The 24,212-nt window shown below is 39.5% G+C and overlaps 1 protein-coding gene across 1 annotated transcript in view; it reads left to right on the forward strand.

Moving 5' to 3' along the window:
• Positions 1 to 24,212, forward strand: part of DPP4 (dipeptidyl peptidase 4) — a 91,554-nt gene that overhangs the window by 30,622 nt on the left and 36,720 nt on the right. The window contains exons 6-12 of the mRNA XM_019636841.1: positions 4,847 to 4,899; positions 5,018 to 5,090; positions 5,901 to 6,021; positions 10,026 to 10,186; positions 12,028 to 12,131; positions 20,485 to 20,617; positions 22,676 to 22,720. Coding sequence (XP_019492386.1) covers positions 4,847 to 4,899; positions 5,018 to 5,090; positions 5,901 to 6,021; positions 10,026 to 10,186; positions 12,028 to 12,131; positions 20,485 to 20,617; positions 22,676 to 22,720 — 690 coding nt within the window. The remainder of the gene's footprint in view (positions 1 to 4,846; positions 4,900 to 5,017; positions 5,091 to 5,900; positions 6,022 to 10,025; positions 10,187 to 12,027; positions 12,132 to 20,484; positions 20,618 to 22,675; positions 22,721 to 24,212) is intronic.

Here is a 24,212-nt window from a genome sequence, read left to right on the forward strand (position 1 = left end):
TTCTCATTCATAAAAAATAAGTCCATCAAATGTTTTAAAAGAAACTTATGTTCAGTGTTTTCAAATACTAAAAAGTGTAAGTAATATTATAGTACAGCTACTAAAGATATAAGTTAATAAAATAAAACTTATAAGTTAGAAAGTTTACATGTCTGACTTGTGCATCCAGTAATATAACTTCTATTTCCTTTGCCTCAGTTTTACATATAGTAAAACTCTCAATAAGGATTTGCTTTAAAGAGTTAAACATCTCATCCTCTAGAAGAGACCCTGCAAGGTGACCCAGCCCACTTCCCTGCCTCAGGTCCCACCATCTACAAACCATTTTACATGGGGAGCTTCAGCACGGTCATCAACACCCTGAAAGAACACTCAGCTTCCTCTAGTCACCCAGCCCAACATCAAATTCTCTCACATTCAGGAAAGGTTAGAGTTTAATCACACATTTTCTTCATGTTTAGGATGGCTGCAAATCACCAGTCACTTGAACTGCAGCAGTTTCATTAGTTGTGGATTTGACAACACTTGTCAATTATAGGAAGTTCTGAGACGCGTAGGAAAGAATGCAAACCTGTGGATATATTCTACATTGAAAAGAAAATACAAAGCTGGGGAATCCCACCTCTGCCCCCTTTTCTAGAATAAATAACAAATACTAAATGACCTTATCTCACACACCAACGCTGCTGTACTCAGGCCAAGCAAACCATCTCATATTCCATTTCCCATTTGGGGATGGTGACTCCCAATCATAATATTTATCCTGGATTCACTGTGCTGAGCGCCATTTTCTGGACATGAAGACCTGATGGCTGCGTTCTACTAAACTTATCAACTATGAGCAAATCAGAATCCTATGCCAACTTTAACACATCTGTTCCCAAGTAATGGATTATTGTTTGTTTAATTCAATGGTTCCTAATGCTGCCTATAGATTAAAATCACTTGAGGAATTTTTTAAATTTTCCAGTGTCTAGGTCCAATCCCCAGATCAAAAAACTGTGTATGGTGAAGTATGTACGGTGGTGCCAGCATCACTATTATTTTTTTTCAGTGCATAGATTATTCTAATTATCAATCAAGGTTGAGAACCACTGAATAACAGTTGTCCATGTTAAAAACTAATGTATATTTCCCAGTGCTGTTCCCACCCCCCAATTCCCCAATTTAAAAAAAATCTTAAAAAATAAACTAACATATAAAGACTGTGAAGTTAAGGTAGAAATGGAAAAATAAGTGTCAGCTCAATTTACTATTGAGCTCAGTTCAACAAGTGCCATTAGATATGTACTAATGGATGTATCTCACTGGTGGACCTTAGCTCAACAACCATCTTTGATAATTTGTATTTGTTGTGTCACTTGAGTTTACATGTGTATTTCACTGCTTTTGCTATTTTCACTCTGTCACCTTTCTCCTACCATCCAGGCTTTTCAGGCAGTATCCAAGAAGCTCCTTTTAAAACTGACGTTAGATTATGCCATGCCTATGCTTCAACCCTCATGATCATTGACTTCCCATCATCTTCAGAATAAAACGCAAACTCTTACCACAGCATCCTGAAACTCTAACCTCCAATCTTTTGTGATTGGACCCCCATTATGCCTCCCTGAACCCAACTCATACCACCCTCTCTTCATTCCCTCAGTGCTTCCCACCTCTGTGTGCCCCTTAGAATGACCTGGGGCGGGGGGGGGACGGTTAAAAATACAGATGCCAGCAGTCTACCCCACACTAACTCAGCATAGCTATGGGTGGCACCCAGGCATGGGTAGGCTTAAGGGCTCCCAGGTAACCCAGTGATTCAAAGTGAAGAGCCTTTAAGTGTCCTGCTTTTTATTTTAATTAAGCACCACTTTCATTCCTATCTAAAGGCCAAAGCATTTGCTATTGCTTTCACCTGGAACCTTCTTCCTGGAATCATCATATGACTCTCCCTTTTTTGTAATTCAGGTTCAGGCTTGCTTGGATCACTTTAGCTAACATTGCCACTCTGTTCCCCTACATTCCACCATTTACTCTATATCACATTAGCTTATTTCACTTTCTTCATACATTTTATTGCAAAGCACTAAGTATAAGATTATTGAAAGTAGAAAACTATACCTTCTACTTTATTTCTCAGAGTATCTAGTAGAATTTTATGTGCAGCATAAATGTGTTCACTAATCAATGCTCAAGAAACCTATCCAGAGCAACAACATCAACAAAAGTCTAATTTTATCCCATTTCCTTGGAGGTCTACTGTGCAGTGTTCTTTAGAGTCTACTCCATAGCTTCTCTATGGCTGAGCTAGTGCATCCAGAAAGATCAATTATGACTTTTAAGTTACAAAAACTTCAGTCAGTGAGTGAAAACGTAAATGAGGACCACACATCTGGTATAGATATTCTCTTAGCATCTTTACCTATTGTCTAATGCTCTAGAGATAACAATAGGTTCATTATCTGTCACATGTTGACAATTCCTGGAGCCCTACTAAGCACTTCACCTGCATTCTCATGCACCTGAGATTGTTGCCATAATCATTCCCATTTTACTAAAGAGAAAACTGAAGCTTAGGAAGAAACTTCTCTGCTGTTACACATTGGAGACTTGTCTTAGTCCATTCAGGGTGCAATAACAGAATACCACAGACTGGGTGGCTTAACAACAGAATCTATTTCTTGGTCCTGGAGGCTGAGAAGCAAAAATTCAAAGTGCTGGGAGATTCAGTGTCTGCTGAGGTCCTGCTTACTGGGTCATAGTTGGCCATCTCTCTGTGTCCTCACATGGTGGAGGAGGCTAGGAATCTCTCTGGGGTCTCTTTAATAAGGGCACCAATCCCATTCATAAGGTCTCCACCCTCATGATCTAGTCACCTCCCAAAGGCCCCCCTTCCACATATCATCACATCAGGGTTAAGCTTTCAACATATGATTTGGGGGTGGGGGGGCACATACATTCAGTCTATAGCAAGACTTGAATCTGGGTTAGAAGACTCCAAAACTGTGCTCCTAAAATGATCTTTCCTATCTTTGTGCTTTAATTTTTATCTGCTATGATGCTTTCTTTACCTCTTCTCTGTGTGGAAATCCTCTGCCACCAAAACTCAGCCCAAGAGTCACCTTTTTCACAGGGCTCTTTCCCTTGCTAAAGCCTAATATGAGTCCTGACTCTCCCCACCCACCTCCATCGTATCTCTTGTGATTCTTGTATTTACTCACCTATATCCCCCATTCAACTATGAGCTCCTCAAAGAGAAAGAGCCTGACTTACAAAGTAACGCTTCACAGAGGATAGTTGTGAATGTTTATAGCCAAAATAGATCCATGAGTCTGTTTCAAAAGATGAAGTGAACATACCAAACATTTGGGTTTCCTTTTACATCCTATAATGAATCTGTCAAGCTCAAATGATTTCAAACCTTCTAAATCTCTCAGTATTGTTACCCTGAACCACACCTTTTGGCTCTAGCAAGTATTATACTCAGGTTTCCCAGAAACAAGTGTAGGGTTTGTCAAAATAATCCAGTATTTCAAAAGGAATGTACAACTTGCAAAAAGTAGCGACTTAATAAATATTTGTTGACATAAGAGGTTGGGGGTAATAAATGATAAAAGGGAAATACGCTTCAAGGTCAGGAACCTTGGCTTTTGCCATTATACAGCTGGGTCTTTGCTACCTTATTTCATCTATTTAATCCCCATAGTAAAATCTGACTTTTAGTTTAGTTTGGTTTCTTCCTTGAACACATGCTATGTGGCTAGTACTAGACCAAGATCTAGGTATTTAAAGGTGAATATGACATAATTTCTTACCTTTAGGAGGATGGTAGGGAAAATAGACATATAGATGGGTAATTTCTTTTAATTTACATTTGCATCCACACATAAACAATTTTTCATTCATATAATATATATGATTACAGATTTATATTTATATATGCTTTTATCTTCAGCTTTTTCTTTTGCTTCAGATTTTCCATTTTTTCTTGTCTCATTTTTGATAACTTGTCTTTCAAGGAATTTGTCCTTTTGCTAACTTTTAAAATTTATTGGCAAAAAATTGTTTATAATAGTGTCTTATAATCTTTTAACATCTGTAGAGTTTGTTGTGGTATCTCTTTTTCAATTTCTGATATTAGTCATTCATACTATTTTTTCCCTCTCACACTTACTATGTTAGTAATTTTATTAGTTTTTCAAAGAACCAAATTTTTAATTTGTTGATTTATCCCTATTGCATTTATTTCAATGTGATTTCTTCTTTTACCTTTATTATTTATTTTCTTCTTGGATTTGTTTGCTTTTCATTTTTAGCTACTTAAGATGCCATTTAAAATATTGATGTATGTGTTTCAATTTTAATATATATTGTCAGGTGGCTTTTAAAATATCTATAATATTTTATATTTTCATGATCAATGTAGGAAAGTAAAGATTTCTCCACAGCACAACAAGCAATAGAATTATAGATCTTTTAAATATTTTGCTAGTAAGATGGTTGAAAAATAAAAATTTGCACCCTTCTTATACAGGTGAACTCAACATACTGTGGTAAGTGCTAGGAATAATGTTTGCACATGAGGTGGTGCTTCAGCCCCCTGTGGTCCTTGGAAGGCTCCTTGGCAGAGGTGATGCCAAAGTTAGGTGATAGATGAATTCCAGAGGAGTTGGTGCTGGATGGTATCAAATATATTTTCTAATTCCAAAATTCTAAGAATCTAGACAAGGAATTATAAGAAAAAATAAAATTTGAACATCATACATTGTTATATTACTTTGTCTCACGTCTTGAACTCCTATAGCAAGTGGCAAAACTATCAATAATCACAGAAGCCTAAAATGTCTGTTTTCTTGTATAGAAATGGAGGCATTCCTACACAGCTTCATATGATATCTATGACTTAAATAAAAGGTCAGTGACTTCCTCATAAAACCTATTATGCCTTTCTAGTGTAATAATATTTTTTTAGAAAAAAAAAACCCACTGTGACATATTCATTTGGCAGTGTTTCCTTTTCTCTTTTTTCCAGGCAGCTGATTACAGACGAAAGAATTCCAAATGACACACAGTTGATCACATGGTCACCAGAGGGTCATAAATTGGTTAGTGAGTCTCTCCTATAGTCAGAAAAATAATGGCTCAAAATTTTCATATGCAGAAGCTCCTAACCCTGATACAGAACAGACACTCAGGATGCAAAAACTTCACTATCAAATATAAAGTTATTGACTAAAATATCTTACTAATCTAACATAGTAAATGCAATTCTTGAAAGTTTCTGAATTACTATTAGGGAATTGTTTATTTACTGAGAAAATGCTCATTAAGCTCCTAAATTCTAATTTATGTTGTACTTAGGTTTTGTTGTTGTTGTTTTGCTGTTGCTGTTTGTGTTTTGTATTATTTTGTTTTTTGGGGTTTTTTTTTTTGAGGCATACTTGTTTTCTGCTAGTTCCATGACCTCCCCGGTATCACTATGGACATATTTTCACGTTCTATAGTGCTAAGAATATGTTAGAAGTCCAAAAGAATCTAAACAGGAAGATAGAATGTTTATCTGTAACTTCTCCTTCCCAGAAAGAAATACAAAGCACACATCATTCTATAGACGTGGTCAGTCTGCTAGGTTTACTCATACATAAGCATCCAAATAGTGTGGCTGTGAGCATCTTCTTCTTAATAAGGGTATTTTTGTGATTATTTTGGGTTATATCTTGTATACTAACAATTTAAGAATGTGAAGGGGAGGGAGTTAATGACTTCATTTTGCTCAAATTGAATAACTTAAGGTAATCATTGCATTTGCATACCAATATTGTTTTAAGATAAAATAATTGATAAACTTTTTTTTAAACTTCAGGACAAAATAGAACACATTATTACTTATCAATATTATTTTCCATCTTTTCTAGGCATATGTTTGGAAAAATGATATTTATGTAAAAAATGAACCCACTTCATCAGGTCAGAGGATCACATGGAATGGGAAAGAAGATGTAATAAATAATGGAATACCTGACTGGGTTTATGAAGGTAGAGGCTTTAAAGCTTTTCAAATCAGAAAATATGTGTTTTTCAAAGTAGTCAAGGATTTCTTTAAAAAGGGAGAAAGTCCATGGCATTAAAAAAAGTTGCATTTTTTTAAATGTCATGACATCTCATAGCACTCAATACTCGGTATCTCATAGATGAGAATTTCTTAGCAGTGGCTGTTGTTGGTTATGTCCTCATTGTCTCTCAATGCTCCCATTGTCTTTAGTCTGCTGCCACAAAGGGCCCTCCTGTGTAGGTAGCTTTTCAGCTTTACCAGGGCATAAAAGCCTCCAGATTAACATCAGGTGTTTCTCTAACTGGGCCTACCTAACCCAGAAGTTACTAAGGAAAGCTAAGGACTTCAGCAACATTCCAAAAGATGACAAAACATTGTTTGGAGGTTGGGGAGTGGAGGGGGAAAAACGTTTCCTATTTTATATAACATTTGTGTTCATTTGAACTTGGACAAATCCTAATTTTTTATTTTAAAAAAGAAAAAAATAATTAGAAAGGCTTAAGAAAAAAATGGGTCAAAAACAGGATTAAAAATGAGAAAAAGGATTATTTTCTCTTTTAGGATCAAGTGTTTTAGAAAATATTAGAAAAACATTTTAGAAACTTAGAAAATATTGAAAAAACATTATTTTATGTCTATAGTTGCCAAGGCAACAGGCATTTTGAGACTGTTCCAAAGTGTTCACAAAGTTTCTTCATACTTATTAAAGACTCCTCCTTATTTCATCCTATTATTTCTTCTTTATAGTTAAAAAAAAATAATAATTTTTCTTCATAACTTAATTTTGGTTGTTACCCAGTTCTTTAATTAAATGAACATTATTTACAAAGAAAAAAAATCACTTTGAAAGAAAGATAGATTCTCATGGTCCAGAAATAAGTGTTTGATTAAAACTTACAATGAAATTTATTAGCACTAGTCACAGAAATTGAAAAGCATCTTCAACACTGATGCTTTTGGACATCATGGCACTGCCTCCAGGAACCCCGCCGTGAACCCAGTAAAGCCTTTTTCCAAAAATGTGACCCAGCTCTTCCTCTGAACAGCTGAGCGTCTCTAAGATAAGGACTCCCTTAACACTGAAGTCCTTTCTAAGGTAGATAATAGCTGGAGGGATCTCATTTTGCCTGTTCATGACTAAGCCATTCACTAGCAGAAGAATGGCTTCATGGCTCCTATGTGGTGGGCTTGTCTTTTAAAATGAGACGTTGGTTCCTACAAGGAAATTCGTTCAATTGGTTTTGTATATTTACAAATGATCCATACTTAGAAAAGAGCACACCTCTTTCTCCATATATCAGATCCACCCTCTCTACTACAGCCACAATGAGTTGCTGGGATCAAAACAGAGTACATTTTGAGAATCTCTAGCTCATAAGTAAAAGAAAAGTCAAAGCTCCAAGGTCCAGACAGGTCCACGTGCCCCACGGCGGAGGAACATTTACAAAGGAGCTTCCATGCTGGAACTTGTGCGCTCCATCCTACCCCATGACCCCAAATAGCTTTCTCTCTCAATATCTCTGTTTTTACTTTGTCTTATTTAATGATTTTCTAACTGATTATTACTTTACTTTAGTTAACATGTCTTCTTCTTCTTTTTCTTAATGAGAATACTTTATCTCCTAGTATAAAGTTAATTATATGACATTCACTCTTGAGTAGGAATGTAATTTGCCTAACCCAGAGCTCCAAATTAGAATTTTGGTGAGAGCAAGTGTGAGAAGGGATAGAAACAGAAATAGTTTTGGAAAATGGAGCATTCCTTATCCTCTTGAAGTAGTATTGTTCACAGTGAAGAGTGTGGGTAATTCAATGCAGCTCACACTGAGTGCTAACCACCTGCGAGGCATTGTGCCAGGTGCTAGGGACACAGAGACAAATACCAGTGAACTGCTGCTCTCAGGGAATTTAGACCAGAGAGGGAGACAAAGATGCCAACAAATAATTATCATGGAGTGAGTTAAACGCCCTATTCGGGGGAGGACTCTCAATCCAGGGGATATATAAGGAAGGTCAGCGTGCAGGGGTGAAAGGAATCATGGTATGGAGACGGAAGTTCAGAGTGGGGGCGGGGAAAGGGGTGTCATAGACACCTGTGCTCACAGACAGTTTTGTATCAGGAAGGGCTGGACATCTTTTCTTTCCCCTCTTCTCCATTCTCTCTGCCCATGGTCTCTTCATTCTCGGGACTTTCGGTTTGACCAGAAGTAGTTTTATAATAAGAGTTTTAATTATCATTGATATGGAAAAATAGGTCCCGTATTCCAAATAACCACTAATTAAAAACATAGAACACTACTTGCTACCGGCACTTACAAGAAATTTTAAAAGCTATAACCTTGTCATATTCATTTTATGTAATTGCATCTTGGCCTTAGACTAGAACCAATGGGTAGAAGCCTCAAGGAGTGAGACATCAACTCAGTATGTAAAGAAGTCCTTAGTGGCAAAGCCCCTTGATTTAGAATTGCAAGGCCTGCATCCTAGTGCTTGTCCTTAGTTCACTCAATCCCTCTCAGCCTTAGTTGCTTCCTCTGTAAACTGGGCTATGAATAGGCTCACTCAGGGATCTTTGTGAAGACTAAATTAGATAAATGTTTTATAAGCTCTGCATTGCTACATAAATGGTATAAAGCAGTCAAAGCAGGAGTAGGGTGCCTTACCAAGTATTCTGTTACTAGAAGTGCAGAAATAGGCAGGAGGGGACAGTAGAACATGGAGATAAAAAGCATGGACTCACACCAAACAAGTCTGGATTCATTCTTGATTCTATCAATTACTGCCCATGTGACTGGGCAAATTACTTATTCTCTTTAAGCCTACCCACCTCCCTTTGTTCGTGTGCACAATGAGTTATTGTGAGGATTAACTGAGATAATAGATGTCAGTTGCTTATCAATGTCTGGTACATGGTTAGCATTCATTAAATGCCAGCTACGCACCATGATTATTATTATATTGTATTATTGTTATAATTATTATTATGGTAACTAGTACTACTATGTTTATTACTGAAAACAAGTACTTGGAAGAAATTTGTAAGGAAGCCTCAAGAATCAGAAAAATGCTTAGGATATATGGCTTCCTAATTCTAAGATTCAAGTTTCTATGCTTTTGTTTTTATATTTACACTCACAGCTGAACATAAGATTTGTGGATTAAATATGCACAAAGGACTAGGAATCTCTATCTAGTCTACTTGAATCCTCCATTCCCCGTTGGTAAAAGAGGTTCTGGCATTTTAAGAGCCAGAGTTTGGGAGACCTAAGAGTAGACTTCATAATGTATACAGGAAGGAGCTACCCAGGCCAGAGATTGAGAACGAATTTAACAGTGTTATAGAAAGCAAGACCTTCCCTTTCCTTTGCATCCTTCTTTGACCCTTTCCTCACTCATCAGTTTATACACCAGAGGAGGGTGTTAAAATCCAAGGGAATCTTCAGTTTTTAGGCTAGGAGTAGAAGATATTTCTCACTAGGGGTCTCATGGAACTCCTTGTCATTCTAAATCCATGCTTTCTACACCTCGCTGGTGCCAAGAATAGTAAACTCTGGGCACCATATTGGTTTAATAGCATGGAGCCACACACCACCCACCCAGTGGGGGAGAGTTTGCTGGCATGTTGACTGTTAGAAAATTAGAAAGGAGAATCAGCCCCTTGTGTGAAATTTACTTTTAGTATGTTTTATGGCATAAATTTAGAGGCTCATAAGATAAAGAAAAACATATAGAGTTTATATTAAATATTGTGTGCTAAAATATTCTAAAACAGTTCAACGGGTTACTTATTTTTACAATCCAGATCTATCCTTGAAGATTTTGTTTTTATTCATTTGTATTACTCTGATTTTGGAAGCCCGGCAAATGCAAAGTGGTTCATTAGTTGAACTCTACTATAATTACTAAGGCTAATGAGAATAATATTTTGAATGCCAAAGCCAATTTATCAGCTACTTTTTGTAACAGAACAATTTATGCCTTTTTTCAGAGGAAGTCTTCAGTACCCACTCTGCTCTGTGGTGGTCTCCAAACGGCACTTTTTTAGCATATGCCCAATTTAATGACACTGAAGTCCCACCTATTGAATTCTCCATCTACTTGGATGAGTCACTACAGTACCCTAAGACTATGCGTATTCCATATCCAAAGGTCTGTGCTCCTATTCATATACTGGTTCTGTGATTTGATGAGAAGAGAATGGTTTCATTTAATCCTTTCCTGCTAATGAAAATATTGTCAGTCTCTCTTCAACAGCTTGCTGTGATTACTCTTGCTGAAGTCAACAGCATCTGGCAATTTTAAAGTATTTTTATTATCCTAGGAAAGAGTGTGATTTAAGGTTTTGTAATTTCTCCAAAAACTTTGAGGAATGACAAGCCGAAAAAGATGGGGAAAATGCCTTTGAAAGAGGTAGGGGAACTGAAAACGTTTGAATGGAGGAAAAGAGAGGCTATAATTGAATCACAAGCTCATCTCATTTGTAGAAGTTGGAATGTGCCCTAGATGAAGTTGAAAAGCTTGGTTATATATCAGGTTGTATTACTAATTAACAGATACATGACTAGTTTTAGTGGTTCTATTATAGATTTGGCACTAATGTAAATTTCACACATTCTACATTTGGAATAATAGTGTCATGTCTTGGTTTTCAAGGCTGTTCTCTCGCTCTGGGATATATGTTTATGAAAATGGAAGAGCTTTCTTAAGCAGTGTAAGCTGAGGAAGAGGGGAGTTTAGAAAGGAGCCACGATTCTTCATTAGTATCATAATAATAACAGCCACAGTATTGTCCATAGGAAAATCTAATAGTAAAGTATTTTTTGCTATAAGCAATTTGGAAAAAGGAATCTTTTTTGTTTGTTCTATTTACCATCTCTCTTAATTTGTTTTATGAAGAGCTGCCATTTTATGAAGACAGGGGAACAGGGGAAGTTAAAAGAAAAAAAGAGATCAGAGACTAAATATGAAGATATAGTTTCAGTTAAATGTTATTTTTTAATGAGTGAAACTGGCAAAAAACAAACAAACCATAAAACTTTCTTACTAAAAATATATTATTTCTAACTAACTTGCCAGTCAGATCTATGTATATATATAAAAAGGTTTTATAGATTTCTGTCCTACTATTTATTGTCAGCTTCCAACAAGGTAAACCTGAATTTAAAGTGAAAATGATGGCTTCCTAATTAACATTATTGGTTCTTGGTTCAGGGAAACTGATTTTCCTTGTGGACTGTGTCTTTGGCTGAATCCAAAGAATTCTTCGTAGTGTTCAGCCAGCAGACATTTTGTCTTCTGGAGTCAGGGTATATGTGCAAAATAACAGAATTGATTTTAATAAATGTATCCTTGTTTGCATAGAGTATATAAAAATTATGAATATCTATTATTTAAACAGGAGTGTTTTGGGAGTTCATGTTATATATATATATATATATATGTATATATATATATATACACATATATATATATATGACTGCATTATTAAAAAACTGTATTAAAGTTATGCTGATGGTAACCACTTTGAAGTACCTCTTGTAGTTGCAGAAGTCAAATGTGACTTGTATTCATCTTTTGTTATGGGTATATATTGAGTATTACAACTTTAATAGTTTTTTTCCTTTCTTAAAATGTTTATACATTTTTTTGGCACCCTCTGTGTATGTGTGTGTGTGTGTGTGTGTGTGTGTGTGTGTGTGTGTGTATTTCTGCCTGAATATGGAAAGGTTACATTTCCATGATTCTCCCTTATGTTCATTTTATGAATATTAAATTGTTTGCCTATTATAATTGTCTGATTATTATAAGTTTAGGATATATATTAATTTAATTAATAGAATATATAATTAATGTGATTAATTTAATAATATGTATTAAAATATTAAATTGATTATTTTATGGCTGTAATGAAGGCATTTTTGTATAGTTTTAAACTTGTGCAATGATGTTATATTTTTGGTCAATACCAATTTCATGATTGTTTTTCCTAGGCAGGAGCTATGAATCCAACTGTAAAGGTCTTTGTTGTAAATACCGACAATCTCACCAATGCAGTTCCTAAGCAAATCGTTGCTCCTGCTTCTGTGTTAATAGGGTAAGACTCTTGACCCAAATGCCTGGGTAGTTTCATAACTCCCAGGGAGAATATTTTAAAAATGAATAGCAGAATCAATGGTAGCCTCCCATGGTGTCACCCAGGCTGGCAGCCATTCATTCTTGTTCTAAGTCACTCCTTGTTGAGCACACTTTGTGTCTCTGTGCTGGGCACAGTTGAGTGATAGGGTTGCACAATAAACAGAGCAGCCAGAGTCCCTGGTGTCATGGAAACTACACTCAAGGTGGGGAAGGTCGATAACCACCAGGGAAACAAAGATATAAAATATCAGGTGGTGACAAATGTTGTGAAGACAACCAAAGCAGGGCAATGGTGATGGTGATGGTGACGGTGAAGATGATGGTGGGGGCGGATCATGAGAAGTCTCTCTGATGAGATGAGTTGTGAGCAGTGATGTGAAGAAAGAGGGGGATCTAGCCACACGGAAAGCTGGGGGCACCATAGCTGGGCAGAAGCAGAGTAAGTGCAAAGACCCTGCAGAGGGAACATGCTTGATGCCTTAGAGGAGGACAAGGTGACCGGAGCCATCTGAGTGAAGAGGACAGTGATAGGAGTAAGGTCAGATCACATGAGGTTTTGCAGGTCCTCATAAGAACTAGAGAAATTCAGGGAATCTGTGGATTAAATTTAGGGATCCTCATGATGCTGATGTGCCTCCGAATGTGAGCTGCCTAAATAATCCTTGATGGCTTAAAATTCTGCCATTGAGCACCCTCTGCCCCTTGTTATTTTCCTGTAAAGATAACCTCTGTATTGCATGCAATTTAGGGCTATCAAGTTGCTCCCTATTCATTTATTTTATTTATGTGGTTTTGTTGTTACTTTTAAAGAGTAACATATATTCAACACTCACTGTGTACAAGACACAGGGCATTATCACATGCTTTATCTTATTAATCTTTAAAGTAACTCTCTTTTTCCAATAACTGTTTTCATACACCTGTACTACAGATAATAAAATGAGGCCTAGAGGTTAAGAAAATGACCAAGTAGGAGTCTGTATTCAAACCTGTCTTTCTGGGCCGGCCGAGTGGCTCAGTTGGTTAAGAGCTCTCTCAAGAGTGTGAGCTCTGAGCAACTAGCGGTTTGATTCCTGGCCTGAGCTGAGCTGCCACTGAGCTGCCAACAGGTAGCAGGATGGCTCAGCTAAAAACAAAACAAAACAAAAAAAGAAATAAGAGACTCAAACCTGTCTTTCTGACTTGAGAAAAAGAACTTCTGAGCCCTCTGCTAGGTGTCCCCCACTATGTGAATTCAGCTTGTGCCCTCAGATTCTTGAAGTTGTCATCAAAGCAACATGGAAGCATCCACTTTCTCAGTATTGCATTTACTACATCAGGCATGCTGTAGGCTTTGCTCTGTGGTTATTAATTCATTGACTTGGTTAGAAATATTTATATTAACATATTCATTCAGGGGGGAGATCAATTATCAGTTAATTTAAAATATTTTTTTTCCTGAGTTTCTCCAAGGGTGTAAATATTTACCCAGGGGCTCTAAAATCTGATGTTTGGTCTCATCTAGCCGTTTCTTCAATCAGCATTGATTGAACACCCACTATTTACACACACAAACATCCTCAAGTGAGCTTCTGCCCTCCTAGGACTTACGATCCAGTAGAGGATATAAATCATTCCTATAAACTACTCCAAAGGCCAATGTGATGGCAGTATAAACAAAAGGCTGGTGGCATTCTGAGGAGGAGGAGGAGGAGGGGAATGACCCAGGGATCAAAGAAAGCATCCTGGAGAATGTGCGGATTGAACAGACAGGATGCTCATAGCAGGGCACAATGCAGAGGAAGAGCACTGACGTGGAAGGAACTAAGGGCCTGAGAAAATGCATGGCTATCCAGGAAAGCACAGCGGGGCCGGGTGTGATCTCTTTGTCTACAAGTAATATCTGTCTGCGGGAAGAATGAACCATGAGCTCCTGCTCTGAAAAATATTAGATCTAGAAAGGGCTTTAGACCTCACCAGTGGTTGACAGACTTTTTTTTAAGGACTCAGAAACCTTTGTTCAAGTGAGATGTCACACAGAAGTGCAGAGCCAGAAAACACATGGAAGACCACTGCTCAGATGGCAGGCCCAGTCCTGGTCCCCTTGCCTTCCCCCCGGAAGTCTCAGGAGATTAGACAGAGCCTGCAGGGGCTCCAGAATACCACTGTGAGACTCAGATGAAAACGCTGAGGTTCACAAAGGTAAACTCATTTTCTCAAGGTCACACAGCAAGTTCGCATGGGAGCTGGTAATAAGACAGTGGCCAGCAGCTGCCAGACCGAATAACTGAATCATTAATGTACTCAGTGTTTCCTGTGGGTGGGGACTGTGCTTGGTGTCTTCGGGTATCATTTATTCCACAGACATTCCCTGTGGTGCCATTTTCACAACCATTTCACAGATGAAGAGATGGAGTCTTCCCCACTTAGGAATCACTTTCCAAGGTGCAGTAGTGAAATGCTGAGCTCAAGAAGCTTAAACAGTTCTAAGGACTTAGTGTTCACCCTATATGAATGAATCATTAAGTCTTTGTGCTTTGTAGTTCTTTACGCGGCACTCATGGTGCCTCGCTCACTGGGGATATTTTGTGTGGAACATATTTTACCAACGAATTGTTCTCAGAAATGCCACAGGAATATGTTGTATAGGAAATTGCAAATCCAGCTCTGGTCTCTGTTAACACCAGTAAGGACCTAGCTTTTCTAAAACCAGGCTTGAGGTCCTTTTGGGGGAAAACGTTCTAACACATGGTGGTGCTCCGCTTCCTGGCCTCATACAAAGATCCAGCAAGGCCAAATTAACCCAGGCGCCGTATGCCTCTTAATAAACTGCCCAGCAGCCTCTGCAGTGTTGCCTAGTAATTTAGTATTTCTGTAGTGTGAGGCCATGCTAGGATCAGCATGATTCTTCCCTCCTCTGCCCATGCACCCATCACTAATTTTCCCGTTAGGTCATGACCTTTCACCACAGAGTTCCCAGCAGGTGAAATCCTACAGGAGGAGAAAGCTGGGTTGCGGTTTGTTAGGAATGGTCCCCTCTGATAACAAGTGAGAAGGTCATCCAGGTCACTCTGCCAGTGACCCGATCTTGAACCGGAATCAGGGTGAGCCTCCCTGCTGCCCTCACTGACTTAGAGCTCGAGTTGCTTAGATTTCTTAAGCTGTTTGTTTATATTGACTACACATGCTGGGAATTTGAGAGCTCAAAACACTTGGGAGAAAACAACATATAATGTGAAATCATAAGCCTCCTAATTGCTTTATTTAGAGCAGTGCTTCACATTGCTGGATTGAAGTAAAACAAGTTCTACAGGTAGGGGACCAATCTTATACTAATATTGCCAGAGCCTAGCAGGGTGCCGAGGACATAGCAAGTGCCCAATTAATATTTATACAATACATGGACAAAGTTGAGGCCTACATGAATGGATGGATAGATGATTTCGTGTGTATGAAATAGGAGTTTATATAGCCAGCACCAAACATGGCTTCAAAATGACTTTGCATAGCAATCCCTGTTTTCTGTCTTCTCCTAGCCATTTGTAAATTCTGTGGCCTGAAGCTGGAAGATTGAGGAGGGTGAATCCTACTGTGGTGACCCCACCTGACATCTGCTTAATGGCTTTAAGGTCCCATCACACCCAGCTCATGATCTGCCCCACCCTGATCTCTGCTATGTCTCCCCTGAACAATTGATGACCCTTGGTCTATAAAGAAGGGACATCAGGGTTTGGGACTGTCACAGAGGAGATTAACTGAACTGGACTGAAGTACCCTGGAAGCTAGTGACACCTGCAAGAAAGGAGCCAGATTAGGAGCTCACATGTTAGAGTACTGATCCCTCAGATCTGCTCCGTGTCACCCCACCCATTCCTCTCCTCAGCGATCTGTCAGCAGCCCCAGGAGGGTTGGCATCCCTATCAGAGCAGAGGGTGGCATGGAGCCCAAGGCCAGCACTGGCAGAACGCCCGCTTCCTTGGGTGATTCACTGAATTAATCACTCTGCCGTCTGCACTAGCTCTTAGTAGCAGTTTTTTCTCCAGTATTCTTTCTAGTTGGTAATGAGTACCTTATTGTAAGCATCCTTAATGTACCAAAAGAAACATTTATACAAATTAGAGGAATTAATGTCACTCAACAGACATTTATTAAATGCCTACTGTTTGCAAGGCAACAGTCACTTTACAACGGGATTCCCTGTAGTGTGACTTTAAAAAGCAAGTCTCTCTCAGTGCATTTCAATATGATTTGCTTTATAAATTTCAATTATTCAATTTACACACACTCTCTAGGAATAAATAGATTTCACACAGTGAGGAATTTTATCCTGAAAAGAAGCAAGAGAGTGGACCTAGCAATGTTTACCAGAGGGATGGGTAGAGGTTCCACAGGGGTGCAGAAAATCTGAAGCCAACTGCTCAATTTGAATCCTGGCACCAACACCTTCCAGTACGTGACTTTGGGCAAGTTACTTAACTTCTCTGCACTGCCATTTTTTTTGTCTGCAAAACATGAACTCTAACATTCCTACCACACATGGTGGTCATGAGTTTTATGTCAAGCACTGAGAACAACGGCTCCTGGCATGTAGTAGATTCCACGTAGGTGTAACCAGTTATTATTAAATTACTCCATTGCTTTAGTATTAAAACCAACCATATTCCCCTGGGACAGACCCCTTCCAGAAGTTAGAAGAGCTTGTTTAATCACTGTGTCTAACCTGGGATAGGCAGTCGCCATCTGAAAGGGAGGTAAGACTGCCTGTACAGTCACCCTTCCAGCCCTCACCCAACCGTTACATAGCCAGCGTCTACTCAATAGTTGCCTCTCTGTTTTTGCAGAATGAAGTCAGCATGTTGTCCAAAGTATAGCTGATAATCCTGCTTGTTGGGTTTTTCTGGTTTTAAATGGGGACTTAAACCAGTAAAAAGTACAATAGACCCATTGGTTTCCTTATTTTTTCATGACTTATTTACATCTGGCCCTAGCATGATCTCAACTCAGGCTTGGGCTATGCACCCTCATTCTATCTCTCCCTGATTCCAAATCCCAAACAGAAACTTTGATTGAAGAGAAGTATGTATATGCAAGAATTCAACATTTACTGTCTGCTGGCTGGTAAACCATTTTATTGGGCACTCACAAGGTACAAAGTACACCTTAGGCTATGGAGGAGACAGTTCATGAACTTCTGATCTAGAAATAGGCAGAGAGATGGGCAGAGAAGATGCCAGAGGCATGTGAGTTTCCTGGCAAACTCCCCAAATCCCATTACTCAATGTTTTCAAATGGGAAAAAGTTACTTTTCTATGGCTGATTTCTGAAACTGAAAGCATAATTATGGCTGTTAGTCGATACAGCACTCAGTACCAGGTGACACACTGATCATGTGTAAAGGTTTTCTACCCCCCTCAACTGTCCCTTCCTGCTACCAGGCCACCTTAGAAAAGGAGAAGGCTCCTTTGGGTGCCCAGGTTCCTAATGAATGTTCCTAATGGATGTGTGTATGGATGTGGAGATACTTTTTTGTACCCCTAGAAAGAGGTACATAACTTTCATCAGATTTACAAAGCGTTTTTTACCTAAAACGATAAGAACTACTGGTGTAGAGTAGAGATTAGCACACCAGGGCCCACTAGGCAAATCCTTACCCCCCAGATCATCTTGTATGACCTGCAAGTAGGAATGGTTTTTACATTTTTGAATGTTTGGGAAGAAAAATCAAAAGAAGAATCATACTTTATGCCATTTGAAAATTACTCGATCTTCAAATCTCAGCGTTTCATTGGAACCCGGCCACACGCATTCACTTACTTATTGTCTCAGGCTGCTTTTGTGCTGCAAAGACAGAGTTGAGTGGTTGTGACAGAGGAGAGCATGTGGCTCTCAAAGCTTAAAAAATTTACTCTCTAGTTCTTTACTGAAAACGTTTTCCAATGCCTGGTTTAGAAAATTAACTTCAAAAAGTTTCATTTCCTGCCTTGCCTTTCATTCTTGCATTCCCTTTGCAAGTATTTATTCCCTGTCAGATTTATTTACCTTTCTATGTTCTCATGTAATGCCTCTCTGTATTGGGCACAATGCAGAAAAGTTAGACTAGATGGGGTGCCCTTGCTCCTGGGCATGGAAAGCAGCTTTCCCGCTGTCAGATCCTGTGGTGGCCTGGCACCTCGTGATATGTGCCATCAGACTGGTGAAAGGGGTGTATAAGGAGGGGTGTTTCCAAGAAAGCATCGTGGACGGGGAATATTTGAGTAAGACCTAAAGGAGTTAGAGTATGGCAGTCCTTTCAGACTGAAGGGCAAGTAGAGCAAAGCCGGAGAGCTGGGAAACCTCAGAGGGTGTTCATGAAATACCAGCCATGCAGACTAGGTAAGCAAGAGAAAGGGAGAAGAGGCCCTGCTTGTGGGAAAGCGGTGCTTTGCTGTTAGGTGAAGGGGTTTAATCTTTCAGTGTCTACCACCTGCAGTGGGGTCAGCCTGGAGGCCCAGGTAACCCTGGATGTACGCATACATTAAGTATCCCCAGCTGTAAAAGGGAGATAATGAAATGATGAGGGGTTTAATGCACTTTATCCAGCACCTGATCCATACTACGTGCTCAATATTTGTTGTTTGATTTAGTGACTGTGAAGAGAGTGGAGACAGGAAGTGATCTGTTGACTTCTGAGGAAGGACAGAGCTAGTTAGGCCACAAAGAGCAGGATAGGATGTTTTCCTTTCTTCAGTGCTGCATGTTACAGTATTTTAGTGAGCACCTGTTTTGTGCCAGGTACTCTGCTAGACCCTGGGGTATCCTGTGAACAAGACAGCTGGGACCCTGCCTCAGGGAGCTTGTAGTCAAGCAAGGGGAACAAAGTGACAAGAGGAGGGACAGGCACAGCCTGTGTAGGAAAGAGCAAGGGAGGGTTTTAGAGCATTTGGAGGCGGGGTGAGGGAGGAGAGAATACAGACATAGAGCCAGACTGCAAAATGGGGGAAGAAGAGATTCCTTTGGAATCCTTCTGACAAAAGGAAGCAAAGCTTTGATCAGACAGGAGAGGAGAGTGATTTAAGAATAGTCAGACAAAAATCACACTGAGAGGTGGGTGAGCAAATAAAATAAAATATCCAGAGCAAACAGTGTTAGGGAGGCTAGCAAAAAAGTAAATTGTGAATTCCATGCATCTCACTACAAATCAAAATGTTGTTCCAAAAATTTTTAAAGTTATGTGTGGGCGGAGGGTGCACTGCTAGAGATATCTCTATTTGTACACATTTATGTTAAAATACCAAAAGGGTTTCTTAATTTCTTCACATGGTTCATGTTTTGACTCTTGAGAAAAGTTTTTTATTATCTTATTTTCAGAATTTGTAGAGATGTGAGTCAATTTTTTCCCCTCTGAAAATAAAGTTGAGAAAAGGGTCAGCTGTAGTTTTACCCTAATAGGAAGAATTTTCTAGAGAAGCATGTCAAATTACCAGAAAATACCTGAATCTCAGCCAGTGTCCCTGGCTTTACAGTAATGGCCTCATAAGATAGCAGAAAAGAGATGGGAAAATGTCACCATGGACTTAATGGCACCACCAAAGGCCAAGTTGAGGACTTGAAAAATCCTAAGCCATGCTGTTCGTCACGTATACTAAACCACTGTATGATGTTAGCTGCTTTTTTTTCCTGTCATATTTATTTTAATTTCCTAAATTATGCTTTAAACTTTAAGAAAAAGTAAAATATTATGGTGTCAAGGTAAGGACGTCCAAACCTGTAGAGAATTTTTATAAAAATTTGTTTGAGCCAAACAGAGGGTATGCCTGGAAGCAAGATCTCAACAGACTGAGAAAAAAATGCTTCAGACAATGGCTGTTTGATGCTCTTTTTATGCATGTGGAATTAAGGAGAGACTGTATGGAAGATGACATAAAGGTGGGAGAAGGCAAGGCGGGTATTGGATTACAAAATAGTTAACACGATTATGTGCTCTCTTGAGGGTGGTTTTTCTTCTGAAGGGTCTAAAAAGAGGCATTTCAAAGGTGTGTTAACCTGGATGCACAGAAACAGTGGACAGGGCTTGCTTACCACAAAGGTAAACCTTTTACTAAAGGAGTTATATTCCTGGGGTGTGACCACCCACTATGACCTGCCCCTTTAGGAATGTATCATCAGATCACTTTATGAGTTTACTTTCCACAGAACCCCTTGAATGCTTTCAACAACCATGTAAAATTGTATTCCCATTAAGATTCATTTTATTGAGTAAAATGTCTATTTGTATCAAGATTCGGAATTAATTAATTAATTATAATTAATCGTTCCTTGTTTCCTTCCTTCCATCCTTCCTTCCTTCCTTCCAGGGATCACTACTTGTGTGATGTGACATGGGTAACCAAGGACAGGATTTCTTTGCAATGGCTCCGGAGGATTCAGAACTATTCAGTCATGGATATTTGTGACTATGAGTCTAATGGAAGATGGGATTGCTCAGTGGTAAGGCTGAAGGGGATGTTCTGCTTCTACATGTCATCATCAAAGGGCTGTGTGAAAACAAGGAGAGAGCGAGTGGTTGAGAATCAAGAAATGGAGTTTGAGTTTCTGTTCTTTCTAACTCTTGTCTGACCTTGAGGCATCAGGCCAGTCTTGACTAACTTTTAGATAATCTGATATCTGGTGGTGCTTCTGTTTTCACCTTCGCTCACTAGTCATACTGTTTTGGTTATGGATACTATCACTTGGGAAGGAGGGTGATCGTAGACCCAGAAGATAGAATTTGATGTCAAAATTCAAAAGTCCAAGAAAGCCAGGGGTTTGAAGGTCAATGATATGTGTTTCAATAGAGAAAATACAGGAAATGGAGAATGACTGACTGGCTGAGCACATGTGAAACAAAAGAAATCTCAAGAGGCTACAGGTCTATTACCATACTGTGACTATCTTTAAGCAATAAACAGCTTTACAGTTTAAATAGATAACTACTAGTCTGAGAAGGCGGCAACATTGAAGCAAATACGAGAGTGAATTCAACTTTGAGGTGCTGGAGGTGTTTCCAGCCAAGAGACCACAAGGTCTAGGCATGCTGGTGGATCAGAATTAAAACCTTTTTGGGAGCCAGTCCCTTCAGGAGGGGTATAGCCTGGTGGAGATTTGCTGGCATATGTCAGGGGCACCTCTACAAACTGCTTCTCTAGTAATGGGCCTTACATACCTCCCCTTGCTGCTCCCATCTTGATTGGGCACAGGGCAGATTCTCACTTCAGAAAGTTTGGGCGCCTCATATCTTAAATCACTCTTTAGTTTCTTTATGCAACAAACATTGAATACAGTATTATGTTCCAAGCTCTAGGCTAAGCTCTGGATATATTTTTTTTAATTATGCAGCATGCCTTCTCCCAAAATGTTTATGTTCTAGTATGGAATACCATTATGAAAATCAATAACAATAGTTACCATTTCTTGCACACTCACAGTAGCCACATACTGTGGAGAATGAGGCTCAATAAGATTAGGGAGCTCGCTTTGCTCCCCTGACAGCCAGAATGCAAACTGCCATACCCAAGCTCTGCTTCCTGTCAATTAAACCATCCTAAGTTCAGGGTACTGAGCCCTAAAAGGGTATAAGCAAGGTATTAGAAATGTAGAGCAAAGGAAAACGATCAGCTCGACTGAGAGCAGGCACAGTGGGAAGGGATATGATGTGGAGGAGACCTGGAGCCCTCTGGAATAGGTTCCCATATGCTGGGTAGATATGGACGTAAGGGCCCCATGTGCAGGAGCTGTGCGAAGGCATTCAGTGTGAATGGGTACTTAGGTTCTGAGGGTACTTAGGACTAGGGGTCGGGGGAGAGGGACAGCGGTGACAGCTGACTAAGGGTCAGGTGCTATTCTGAGGAGTTTGGACTTGTAAGACATGGCGAGGTATTTCATGGTTTTAAATAGGAGAGAATCATAATGAGATAGAGCTGTCTATTGCCAAATGAGGTTGGCTGGGGGTTGAGCAGGGTGGAGAGCTGACTGGAAGGACAGAAGAGCAGCAGGGTCTCTAACCAAGAGATCAGGGCACTGGACCAAGGGAAGCCTGACAGGACATGAACTATGGCGGTAGTGGTAGAGAAAGACACGAGAAGCCAAAGAACTAGATCGCAGGGGCTGAGGGCCGTGAGCGAGAAAAGTAGGAGTCTAGAATGATTCCCAGGTCTCCAGCTTGGGTGAATTGGTGCCACTAACCAGGAGAAGAATGAAGGAGTAAGAATAAGCGTGTGGGGATGGAGGAGAGATAGATAGCATTATCTTCAGCAGTGTACATGAATTGAAATGCTGGTAGAGCTCCCAGGTCAGCATGTGGGTGTGGACCCAGGACAGAGCTCTAGGAAAGAGAAGTAAATGATGTAATTATGTAAATATACTAACATAGATACAAATATATGAATGGAGAAAGTTTTCAGTTATTTTATTATAAGTGCAATTTTGCTTATATTACCACAAAGTGAGGCTAAAGAATCGAATTCATATCTCATTTCTCTTTGAAACACTGTCTTTTTCCATCCCTAGGCACGGCAACACATTGAAACAAGTACGACTGGCTGGGTTGGAAGAGTAAGTGCTTCAGAGTTATGGGTTTTCCTGTAGTATGGAACAGATACTCAGAGCTCTTTAATATGTAGACATACCAAACAAGGGCCCTATGTTATTTATTAATAATGGAGATATTAGTTGACCTATTCCTGAAAATATTTAAATTCTCCCTGTAGAGATATCTTTTTATAGAGAACATATAGCATATTCAGTTGGCAAAAGTAAAGGGACAAATGGAAAATCAAGGAAGAGCAGACAAAACAAGACATACTCGAGGCGTATGGTAGCTCCCGGTAAGTTAAAAGCTACCGTTGCTGAAAGGCAGCTAAGACTCTGAATGTACTCATTGACCTCACATTTGCAGTTCTGCGCTTCAGAGGCAGAAAACACGATTTCCATCACAGCCTGCACAAATATGTAAGGAGATGTGACTACTGTACATCCGGCAGATATTCAGTGGCATACACACCACACCCACACTATGCATCTCTCTTTGGAGGGAAGTGTACTCATGTGGGTTCACACTTTGATGGGCCCCTTATACAGAGCTGTGTCCAAAAAGCATGGTGACCCTCAGTGACTTGCACACTTCTCACTCCCACCGAGCTACGCCTTAGGCAGAATCACTGGCCACATCACACTACGACCATGCAATGCAGCATGTTGATGAGGGAACTCCAGCCATTGTTTCATCTCATGTGAAAGATGAAGACTGAATCTCACCGGATTTTTATGACCACTTCTATTAAGCCCCTTTTAAGAGAGAAACAAAGTGAGACAAAACATGTCAAGATTTCACATCTCTAGGGGTATTGATGTGAGGCCCCCTGGTCTAGGAGCATGGCCCCTTCCAGCTGGGGTGGGAGCTCCAATAGCATTCACACGTCCCTTTTCTTCAGGCATTGATTGGGCAGAGGGGAGAGGTTTGCCAACATGAAAAGTGGTTTCCTCCGTGGCAAGAGACATGCTACGCTTCCTCACGACTCTTAGAAAAAAATATGTTTTTTCCTCTCTGTATTTAACCAGACAGATGCCACTTTTCACACATTTCTACTAGGCACAACTCCATCCAGGGGAAACAGGGAAATGTATTAAAAAGATAAGGCTGTGAACACAGGTCTAGAGAGGGGAATGTGTTTCAGAGCTCTGTAATGAGAACACCAGTGTACTGCACGCCTCAGCTTGCTCCATAAATGAATTCACTTTGAATCACTAAATAGAACAGGGAAGCGTTTTCCTTCGTTCCCCAAATGGGAGCTGATGAGATAGGAAACATCCAGAGTGAAGTGAACCAACAATTTAAAAGACCGTCTCCTACCTGCTCTCACATGTAGTAAGGAAATCGGTTACAAAGTGACATATTCCTTTCAGGCTGGGGTAGATCATCTTCTGCTCAAAACTACATTATGTTCTGAGAACTATCTTTTATCAAACCATAAAAATTTGGAAATTCCGTTCTATATTTCCATACAACTATTTTTTTGTAAACTGTTGATCCTATGTAGCAAAATGG

Source organism: Hipposideros armiger, unplaced genomic scaffold (assembly GCF_001890085.2).
Source record: "Hipposideros armiger isolate ML-2016 unplaced genomic scaffold, ASM189008v1 scaffold_30, whole genome shotgun sequence".
Lineage (NCBI taxonomy): Eukaryota > Metazoa > Chordata > Mammalia > Chiroptera > Hipposideridae > Hipposideros > Hipposideros armiger.